The 12,036-nt window shown below is 39.0% G+C and overlaps 1 protein-coding gene across 24 annotated transcripts in view; it reads right to left on the minus strand.

Annotated features, from left to right (window-relative positions):
• ST3GAL6 (ST3 beta-galactoside alpha-2,3-sialyltransferase 6) overlaps positions 1–12,036 on the minus strand; it is a 66,455-nt gene that overhangs the window by 15,201 nt on the left and 39,218 nt on the right. For all 24 annotated transcript variants that reach the window (XM_021070684.2, XM_021070677.2, XM_084991630.1 and 21 more), the window contains 2 exons: positions 9,221–9,324; positions 8,147–8,210 (listed from right to left, as the gene is read on the minus strand). In XM_021070684.2, the coding sequence (XP_020926343.1) occupies positions 8,147–8,210; positions 9,221–9,324 (168 nt within the window). The remainder of the gene's footprint in view (positions 1–8,146; positions 8,211–9,220; positions 9,325–12,036) is intronic.

Below are 12,036 nucleotides of genomic sequence, written 5' to 3' on the forward strand. Positions count from 1 at the left end.
CAAAATCATTCCAGAGTACTTGAACCTGTTAATGGAAAATCTGGGAAGCTGCTGAAATAGGAATGGTAAGAACTTACACTTCCCCAGGTGAAAGGCATAGCTCTCATCAAGTCAGGAAAATCTAGACAAGTTACTAACTTAAGTGGGGTGAAACATCCACACCAACTATGGAGAGAAAGTAAACCTGAACTGCCCATTTCAAATTGTCTGTGGTCTGTCTGCTTTTCTGAAGGCTTTCTGACTTTCAGGTTTCCCTTCAGCAGCATCATATACATTAAAGTGTTTCACTCCATCTTCAATGTAACAACCTCTGGCAGATCCCACTGGTCATATTTCCATTACCCACCAGCCCTCCTGCCTTGCTGTCAGAGCCCTGCATTCACAAACCTAGCTGTGGTGAGTGGATTCCTCTGCCAATGGTTGGTTAGATGTGGCCACGTGACCCATCCCTGGGAAATAAATTTTAGGGAGGTCCATTAGATGCTCTGGGCAAGATTTTACTCTCAGCAAGAGGATGGTTTGAGCAGAATACTTTCCTTTTATCCACCCTTCCTTTCTGCTTAGATACTGACACATGATAACAAGGTGAGGGCAGCTAAAGTCATCTTGCACCTAAAAGGGAAAGACAGAGAGAGCCACCAAGAAGCTGCTCTGACATCACTGAGCCACTAATTCATTACTATCACCAGAGCCACTCCATCCAGATGAGCAGGTTGTACACAGTCCACCTAGAGGGGTGCCCCTCAGATAACTACACGTGTGAACGGGCACTCCCTGGGTTGGTGTAATTGAGGCTGTGCAGCTCTGGGCGGCCTGCCCTATAAGTTATAACTACAGACCTGCAGACCCAAACCACATATCTCTGTGTTATGGAAGATAATAAATGTTTGCTCTGTTCAAACCACTCTTAGGAAGAGTATTACTTGCAACTCAAAGATCCCAAAACCCTGTGCAGCAGCCTGGGGGTGGAGAGCTCACTGGTACTTCTGGCTTCCCCATTCAGCACCTCTGGGACCTTGGCCTCATGACCTAACCTCCGGGATCTCAATACGCCCTTCACAAAGTAAGGGAATCACTGAGCTCTCACATGTTGTTGTTCTGTGTTTGCATGGGGCCATTTTCTCCAGCCTGTGTTCCAGTTTCTATTTCTCTATCCAACTTCTGACTACAGCAGTTGCTACAGAACACACATGTGTTTCTCTTCACCACATATGACTCACTTGGTTGATATAGAATCACAACCTCCCATCACCCTCATTCCTCCTCTTGGCTGAAAATGCTGTCACCTAAAGACATGCAAAACAAGAGGATGTCCATTGAAGCAGACATTGCTGTTACTTACAGAGCTTGGGCCCTTTTTAATAAATACATTGCTGACGTCTTACATTATCTAAGGCCATGTTCCTGCTCTGGCTGGTTGCCAGTCTAGCCCAGTTCTGCTGATGCTGACATAATGGATTCTGCCTGGGTGAGCAACCAGGCCACTTTCCTAAATCCCCATCCATTTAGCAAGCAAATGACTTAACAGGTGCTTCCATTAAGTAAGATATTTATGTTTAGTTACTCTATAACTACCTATTCAGTACTCAAGCACCCTTCACAGAATCTGGTGTGCTCGTAGAATGCAACGGAGGTGGCTGGGGGTGAAGAACTGGTTCCTGTACTTTTAAAGTGGGAACTGAGATTTTGTGACTCAGGGTTTCTGCTGCTCTGGCTATGGAAGGATGTGCTCCCACGGAGGAGAAAGCAACAGTCCTCAGAACCAGGGTGCAAACTGGTGCTAAAGAGTTCCACAGACAGCCAGGAAGGGTCAGGACCTCATAACAGAGGAACATTTGAAGTACTGCTTTCCTGAGATGTAATTCCCTTAAAATATCTTCAATGACTAGTGAAGTTTATAAGAAGCATGACCACCTTGTGTGAGCTGTGCTTTTGGAGAATAGCAAGGAACCTGGGTCCTGAGAAATCAACAGCAGCAACATATTTGAAAAGATGTCCAAGAGAGCTGGAGTTGTGTCCCTCCATACCCTTTGTTCTAGGCATGGCATCATGGTGCCTTCCAAACAAAGCGGCTAGAGGGCACTTCGATCCTCCCTGCTCCATTTTAAAAGATTTTTATTTGTTGTACTAAAATACAATTCACATGCCAAAAAACTCACCCTTTTAAATAATAAAAGAGGATTTTAGCATATTTACAAAGCTGTGCAACATAGTCCCCACTAATTCACAACATTTTCATCACCAGGATACCCCATGGCCAGTAGCAGCCACTCAATTTCCACTCCCATCCCCATCTTTGGCACCAACTAATCTTTCAAGCTCTATAGATTTGTCTATTCTGGACAGTTCACATAAATGGAGTCATACAATAGGGTCTTTTGTGACTGGCTTCTTCCATGTGGTACAGTGTTTTGAAGGTTCATTCGTGCTACAGCATGAATCAATACTGCATTCTTTTTCATGGCTGAATAATATTCCATTGTATAAAGAGACATTGAATTTATCCATTCAGCAGGTGTTAGACATTTGGGTTGTTTCCACTCTGGGGCTATTATGAGCAATGCTGCTATGAACCCACATGCACAAGTTTCATAGGGTCATATGTTTTCAACTTAAGCTTCTACTTTGAAATAACTCTGAATCCTGAGGAAGTTGCAAAAATAATACTGAGAAGTACTTCATCCACTTTCTTCCAATGGTTTCATTGACTTAACTATTGAATAAAGGTTACACCTACTTAATGATTAACTATTAAAATTGGCCATGGTATAATGTGCCAGTCCACCTCCTCTTTCATAAGAAACCAAGGTTCAGACACTCGGAAACTCACCCAAGGTCACACAGCAGTTACAACTGACCTGCTGGCTCTAGTGATTTTTCACAAGTGCTGACCACTCTATTTAGATGGCCCATGCCCACTCCCCTCCTCTCCCCACAAAAAAATAAAACCAACCTGTTTTTTTTATTAAGCTATCCTTTTCTATCATTATAATCATTCCTCTGCTGCCAAAGTTCTGGGAGCTAGTATGTTTGTTTGTTTTTTGTTTTTAAGGGCTGCACTCACAGCATATGGAAGTTTCCAGGGTAGGAGTCGAATCAGAGCTGCAGATGCTGGCCTACATCACAGCTACAGCAACTCGGGATCTGAGCCACATCTTCAACCTACACCACAGCTCACGGCAAGGATGGATCCTTAACCAACTGAGAGGGGTCAGAGATCAAACCTGCATCCTCATGAATACTAGCCGGGTTCATTACCGCTGAGCCACAATGGGAACTCCTCTGAAAGCTAGTTTGAGTATTTCCGTAAAAGGAGGAACATGAAAAGAACAAACACAAAAAGGTTACTTTAATAATTATTTTAAAGTGGTTTGTCTTTTTGGGACTATCTAGAAGTGGTGGTTGCACAATTGTGAATGTACTAAATGCCACTGAATTATTCTTGTTAAAGTGGTTCACTTTATGTTATGTGAATTTTGCCTTAACAACCAAAAAATGGTTAACATTTCATTGAGATTTTTCTCTTTCCCATACTTGGGATATGCTGACTCACAGGCAGAATTATAAAGAAGGCCACAGGGAGGAATAGCAGAGTCACAAAAGAGAAGGCTTGGTCCCTGAGAATGCTTACCCATAGGCTTCATTTACATGACAATTGTGAGAAAGAGGAAAAGTCATATCTTGTAAATGCAATGGAGATTTTTGCATTCACAATGGTATCTATCCCCACTGAGGGCATGATTCAAGTAAAGGATTCTGATTTGAAACAACCAAAAATGGGAGTGCACATTGTGGCACAGCAGAAATGAATCCAACTAGTATCCATGAGGATGTGGGTTTGATCCCTGGCCTCAATCAGTGGGTTGGGGATCCAGCGTTGCAGTGAGCTTAGTGTAGGTTGCAGACATAGCTCAGATCTGGTGTTCCTGTGGCATGGTGTAGGCTATTCAACCCCCAGCCTGGGAACTTACATATGCTGCAGATGCAGCCATTAAAAAAAAAAGACACACAAAAAAAATTACTTGGGGAACAGACTGAGTTGCCGTGAGACAGCAACAGGCAGTTGAGTGTATTCTGCCTTTCTGGGATTTACTTAAAATGTATCGCTCAGGCATGAGCTGGCCTGGTATTATCTTTGGGTTGTATCATGGGTTTCAGGCAAATGTAGAATGTAGAGTGTAGATAAAATTTATTATGTGAATTCCTCCTAAAAGTTAATATATAAATGAAAATAGCATTGTCATAAATATACACTTACCTACTTTCAAAATACTCCTGGAGTTCCTGTCATGGCTCAGTGGTTAACGAACCTGACTAGCATCCATGAGGATGCGGGTTCGATCCCTGTCCTCACCCAGTGGGTTAAGGATCTGGCGTTGCCATGAGCTGTGGTGTAGGTCACAGATGCGGCTTGGATCCCGTGTTGCTGTGGCTCTGGCGTAGGCCTGGGAACCTCTATATGCCACGAGTGTGGCCCTAAAAGACAAAAAGATAAATAAATAAATAAACAAACAAAATACTCTTTCTGAAGTCTCTAGGAGCCAAGTCTGAACACGTCAAACAAGCAATTTGGCAATGCTGAGTGTCTACTGCCTCACTGTGCTCACGCTGGGAGGATCCTACACAGGTATCTTCCATTCACTCTATACCTGAGGAATTTCTGACTGTACAGTGATGTTATTTGCATCTCTTGACAACTTCAGACCAAAGAACCCTTGTGCAATCAGCATGATTTTCAATCCCTGCTCGGCACCCACACCTATCTCCCTCCCAACGCTACTGATACGAAGAACCTGACCTGGGTTGATGGTGTGAGTGTGGCATTCTCGGTGACAAAGTGAGAAACGGTGGGGAGTCACCAGACTAAGTCAGCAAGAAGAGGGGAGACAGTCTGGGTGAGGCACATACAGATGATGAATACATGTGGAGGAAAGGGCTCTGAAAGCAAATAAATAAAGCACAGGCCAGTTCTAAGATAAAAACCAGCCAAGAATGAAACTTCTAATCACATACCATCTAGAATCCTAAGTAACTCACATTTACAGGGCCAAGGATTTTTTCAAATATTTGCAGATGCTTTCTGCAAATATTTAAGGTATAACCATTATCACTCTTAAAGCAAACATCCAGGCACTGAATAGACCCAGCCAGGATCACATCCTGGCTCTGGCATTTACCAGCCATAACAAACTGTGTATGTTTGCCTAGCCTTGGTTTCTCAATTTCAAAAATGGAGATCAGCAAGGATAATTTACAGGGTGGTTGTACAAATTAGAGAGAACTGACATAAAGCATATATGCCAAAGGTCCACACAAAGGAATATTCTACAGATGAAAGCTATATACACTTTAGATTAGAAAATGTATGGTTGCTGTGGATATGCAATCACAAACTGAAATTGACTAGGTTGATGGCATAGTTTTAAATTATAAAAAGTTGGAAAGATATTCAATGCTCCTGGATTGGAAAAATTAATATGGTAAAAATGGCCATATTCCCAAAGCAATCTACAGATTCAATGCAATCCCTATCAAATCACCCATGACATTTTTCACAGAACTAGAACAAACAATCCAAACATTTATATGGAACCACAAAGACCCAGAATTGCCAAAGCAATCCTGAGGAACAAAAACCAAGCAGGAGGCATAACTACCCCAGACTTTAGGCAATATTACAAAGCCACAGTCATCAAGACAGTGTGGTACTGGTACCAAAACAGACAGACAGTCCAAAGGAACAGAATAGAGAACCCAGAAATAAACCCAGACACCTATGGTCAATTAATCTTCGACGAAGGAGGCAAGAATATAAAATGGGAAAAAGATAGTCTTTTCAGTAAATAGTTTTGGGAAAACTGGATAGCCACATGTAAATCAACAAAACTGGAACACACCCTCACAACCATGCACAAAAATAAACTCAAAATGGCTTAAAGACTTAAGCGTAAGACAAAACAACATCAAACTCCTGCAAGAGAACATAGGCAAAACATTCTCTGACATCAACTGCACAAATGTTTTCTTAGGTCAGTCTCCCAAGGCAACAGAAATAAAAGCAAAAATAAACCAATGGGACCTAATCAAACAGACAAGCTTTTGCACAACAAAGAAACCATTAAAAAAAAAAAAAAGACAACCTATGGAGTGGGAGAAAACAGTTTCAAACAATGCAACTGACAAGGGCTTAATCTCTAAAATATACAAATAACTTATACAACTCAAGAGCAAAAAAACCAATAACCCAATTGAAAAATGGGCAAAAGACCTGAATAGATGTTTCTCCAAAGAGGATATGCAGATGGCCAACAGGTGCATGAAAAAAATGCACAACATCACAAATTATTAGAGAACTATAAATCGAAACTACTATAAGGTACCACCTCACACCTGTCAGAATGACCATTATTAACAAGTCAACAAATAACAAATGCTGGAGAGGGTGTGGAGAAAAGGGTACCCTCCTACACTCTTGGTGGGAATGTAAATTGGTACAACTGCTATGGAAAACTGTATGGAGGAACCTCAGAAAACTAAATATAGAACTACCATATGACCCAGAAATCCAACTCTTGGGCAATTTCCAGACAAAACTTTCCTTGAAAAAGATACATGCACCCATATGATCATTACAGCACTATTCACAATAGTCAGGACATGGAAACAACCTAAATGTCCATTGAAGATGAGTGGATTAAGATGTGGTATATGTACACAATGGAATACTACTCATCCATAAAAAAGAACAAAATAATGCCATTTGCAGCAACATGGATGGAACTAGAGACTCTCATTCTAAATGAAGTAAGTCATAAGGACAAAGACAAATACCATATGATATCACTTATATCTGGAATCTAATACATGGCACAATGAACCTTCTCATAGGAAAAAAAACTCATGGGCTTGAAGAACAGATGTGTGGTTGCCAAGGGGGAGGGAGTGGAACGGACTGGGAGCTTGGGGTTAATAGATGTAAACTACTGCATTTGGAGCATATAAGCAATGAAATCCTGCTGTATAGCACAGGGAACTATATCTAGTCATTTCTGATGGAACATAATGGAGGATAATGTGAGAAAAAGAATGTGTGTATATATATATGTGTGTGTGTGTGTCTGTGTGTGTGTGACTGTTCACTTTGCTGTACAGGAGAAAACTGACAGAACACTATAAACCAAGTATAATAGAAAAAATAAAAATATTTTAAAATAATAAATAAATAAATAATAAAATGAACCAACATTATTACATAATCTATACTTCAATAATCTAGGCCCTGACAGAGAAAAATGAGATAGACTCAGATAAAATCTATCACTGCTCCTCCAGCTCTGTTCTGCAAACTATCTCCACTTTTTTACACTTCTATCCACCTCTTCCATTTATGCACTCACTAAAAAGTACCTCTATTCTCTTGGACAGGAGGGGACATTCTGCCATTGTCCTTTTTAATGATGGTCTTACATCTGGCACATCAACCTTACCATCCATCCCACTGGACAACCGGCCAAATTCTAAAGCGTAGCTTAAAACTTTGTGAAATAAGTCCACCTCTATAAAATACATCCACCTGCTAATAAGTCTATCTATGGCAACTCAATTCCCAGGGGGTTAACTTGACCCCAAAATTTTCTAAAAACTCAATTGCCTTCTGTAGTCAAAAAATGTATATCTGAGCAAGCTATTCACTTCCTTCAAATATAACTCAATAAAAGGAAGAGATCTGCTTCTGAAATACAATATTCAAGTGAAACAGAAAAGATCCTCAAGAGTGAGCAGTTTGGAAGACATATGGGACGGTATGGGAACCAACATGTGGTAGAGGCTATGAGCTGACTGATAGGGAGTATGAATTAATTCTTCAATTAACAACAACTAAAAAGGATGAACCTAGGTTAAAAAATGTCCTGGCTTGGGATTAGCATGGCACATCATCAAACTTCTGAGCCAACCAATTACGCAACTTCTAAATTATTTTTGTAGTTTGTTTATTTCGAGTGTCATAGAAATAACTCCTAGGCATTCTACTTATGCACAAAAGCTATGGAATCTTCCTGAGTGAATATATTTTACATTAGGGTACATATTTTGAATCTCCTTAGCTAAAACTGAAAGTAAAACAGAAGCAAGGAAACAAACTTACTTGTCAAACTCATCAAAGAGATCACAACTCTGCAGTTTTGAAAGAGCAAGTCGAAAATATGAGGCTAGAAAACAAATGAAATATTATGAATAAAAGCAATCATGACTTCTTAGGTACATAGTAAGCACCTTATCCTCTCCCCTCCCCCAACCCCATTTCAAACTGGTGTAGGCCCCTGTAACTCATTCTGCCCTGAGAATTCATGCTACAACTACCATTAGCCAGCACTACTTAACAGGTACACTCAAAATGGTAAATACTCTTAAGGATACATTCTAAAACCCTCAGAAGAATAAGAAGCTTAATCTGAAAATGATCATAAAAACAACCAAAAATATTCTATGTCAGATGATTCTGAAGCTGACATTGGTATAATCAATATTTTGCAAGTTTAAACCCACAGAGATTATCTAATTCTCTGTAATACATTTGCAACACAAACCCTTCCCTGACACTTCCCCACTCAACACCCACACAGAGGATTGGTTGAATAAGCAGAATCTAATTCAGGAAACTATAGGCTTGTCACTCCTAGGATTTCAGGGTCTCTTAAAAATCTAGAATATAATGCTGTGTAAGGCAAAGCAATTGTCAATAAGCAGAGAGAAAATTGTTTCACCATTAGTAGATGGAGTAATTCTCGTTAAAGTTAGCAAAAATAATAATCATCTGATTAAATTAAAAGATTGATCAAGAACCTAGAACTTTCTAATGAAATAAAATTCATAGGTAGAGACTTGAAATGGGAGATAGAGAAGTTAACCCACAGGATTGTCCTGTTAATTCTAAACTGATATAAGGTAAGACATCAGAATTGGTGAATAATACAGTGGCAAAACAAAAGTTAAAAAGCAATTTCTTAACAACAACAAAATCTACCATTTTTATTCTTTTATTCTATACTGCCTCAAAAGGAGTGGGGATTTATATATTAAAATTTAATTCCTTTTATCCAATCCCAAAATCATATCATTATGAAGTGGAAAGATTAAAAGGCCTTAAAATTATATAAACGTGATTCACATCAAACACCACTCATATTTAACAGGGCAGGGTAAGATTATTATTACTGACCTGATGTTCTTATCCCATAGGGCAAATCAAACTTATCGCTGCCATAGAAGGAAGCAATATTTTTAAAATCTGCTGCACAGAGAAAAGGGTGAAACTGATCGAACCTGGAAGACAAGGATAAAGAGTGATTTTCCAAAATGCCTATAATATCTGCATTAAAATCCCAACTGAAAATAACTCTACTATGTTATTCCTATTGTTATATTGACTATATATGATCACATAATTATTTTTAAAATTCTTTAAAAATCATGTTAAACACTATTTATTTATTACATAGAATGGGATACAGAATGGAACTACATACTTGTCATGTAAATGCTTTCCAAGTAAGTAGAAGCAAAATTACATAATAGCTTTGGGGTGGGGTGGGGTGGGGTGAGAGGGAGACTACACAGAATTTAAAAACAAGCCAACACCAATGCTAGGCATATACAGGAAGAAATGAAGTAATGAGGAGAAATAAAAATCCTGATACTAATCTACTCCCAAATGAAAAGGTCCTATATGTGTAAAGTTGGAGTTAGCTATGAAAATAAAAATACACTAAAAGTTAGATGCATCTAGAACTGAATTCTTTCCTGACGTCATTAAATTAAAATTCACTCAAGAACAAGAACTACGGGTATTTGTCTTCTTTTGCCTGCTCTGCTCCTGTTCAGCCTCAGGTACTCTCACAGGGAAGAAAACTTGATTAAGTGCCTCAGTTTTATTCTGCTTTTTTTCTCACTTTTATGTCCTGGCACAGAGTAGTCAGACAATACAGGTTTAAGAAATGATTGGATGAATTTCAACTACAGATTCTTTTTTTATTAATTAATTAATTTTTCCACTGTACAACATGGGGGCCAAGATACACTTACATGTATACATTTTTTTTCCCACCTTTGTTCTGTTACAATATAAGTATCTAGACATAGTTCTCAATGCTACTCAGCAGGATCTCATTGTAAATCCATTCCAAGTTGTAGCCAATAACCCCAAGCTCCTGATCCCTTCCACTCCCTCCCTCTCCCATCGGGCACTCACAAGTCTATTCTCCAAGTCCATGATTTTTTTTTCTGTGGAAATATTCATTTGTGCTGTATATTAGATACCAGTTATAAGTGATATCATATGGTATTTGCCTGTCTTTCTGACTCATTTCACTCAGCATGAGAGTCTCTAGTTCCATCCATGTTGCTGCAAATGGCACTGTGTCACTCTTTTTTATGGCTGAGTAGTATTCCATTGTGTATATATACCACCTCTTCCGAATCCAATCACCTGTTGATGGACATTTAGGTTGTTTCCATGTCCTGGCTATTGTGAATAGTGCTGCAATGAACATGCGGGTACATGTGTCTCTTTTAAGTAGAGTTTTGTCTCTTTTAAGTATATGCCCAAGAGTGGGATTGCAGGGTCATATGAAAGTTCTATGTATAGATTTCTAAGGTATCTCCAAACTGTTCTCCATAGTGGCTGTACTAGCTTACATTCCCACCAACAGTGCAGGAGGGTTCCCTTTTCTCCATACCCCCTCCAGCACTTGTTATTTGTGGACTTCTTAATGATGGCCATTCTGAGTGGTATGAGGAGGTATCTCATGGTAGTTTTGACTTGCATTTCTCTTATAATCAGCAATGTTGAGCATTTTTTCAGGTGCTTGTTGGCCATCTGTATATCTTCCATGGAGAACAGTCTATTCAGGTCTTCTGCCCATTTTTCCATTGAATTGTATATTGGCTTTTTTGCTGTTGAGTTGTAGAAGTTGCTTATATATTCTATACATTAAACCCTTGTCCATTGCATCATTTGAAACTATTTTCTCCCATTCTGTAAGTTGTCTTTTTGTTTTCTTTTTGGTGTCCTTTGCTGTGCAAAAGCTTGTCGGTTTGATGAGGTCCCATGGGTTTATTTTTGCTCTAATTTCTATTGCTTTGGGAGACTGACCTGAGAAAATATTCACGAGGTTGATGTCAGAGAATGTTTTGCCTATGTTTTCTTCCAGGAGTTTGATGGTGTCTTGTCTTATATTTAAGTCTTTCAGCCATTTTGAGTTTATTTTTGTGCATGGTGTGAGGGTGTGTTCTAGTTTCATTGCTTTGCATGCAGCTGTCCAGGTTTCCCAGCAATGCTTGCTGAATAGACTTTCTTTTTCCCATTTTATGTTCTTGCCTCCCTTGTCAAAGATTAATTGACCATAGGTGTCAGGGTTTATATCCGGGTTCTCTATTCTGTTCCATTGGTCTGTCTGTCTGTTTTGATACCAGTACCATGCTGTTTTGATGACTGTGGCTTTGTAATGTTGCTTGAGATCTGGGAGAGTTATGTCTCCTTTTAGGTTTTTGTTTCTCAGGATTGCTTTGGCAATCCTGGGTCTTTTGTGGTTCCATATAAATTTTTGGATTGTTTGTTCTAGTTCTGTGAAAAATGTCATGGGTGATTTGATAGGGATTGCACTGAATCTGTAGACTGCTTTGGGTAGCATGGCCATTTTTACAATCCAGGAACATCCATATTAATTAATTAATTAATATCCATATTAATTAACATCCATATTAATTAACATCCATATTAATTAATAACAATCCATATTAATTCTTTATGGAACCATTATGAAGTAGGAAGAAATAAAAGTGATTTTTTTTAATTAAAGAAAAGGAATAAGTAAAACACATATTGCAAGACTGAAAGACCATAGGAAAAAAGAAAAGAAAGAAAAGCAAAAGAAAAGAAAGACAGAAAGAAAAGAGAGGAGGGAGCCATATTTCACCTACCAGAAGTCCAGGTTCTACTGAGCAAATCCAGCTAATTTTTACTCAACCTCTTACACA

Source organism: Sus scrofa, chromosome 13 (genome assembly GCF_054392235.1).
Source record: "Sus scrofa isolate SSC_HxYL_T2T_F1_AM1 chromosome 13, Sscrofa_HxYL_maternal_Yorkshire_Landrace_v2.0, whole genome shotgun sequence".
Taxonomy (NCBI): Eukaryota; Metazoa; Chordata; class Mammalia; order Artiodactyla; family Suidae; genus Sus; species Sus scrofa.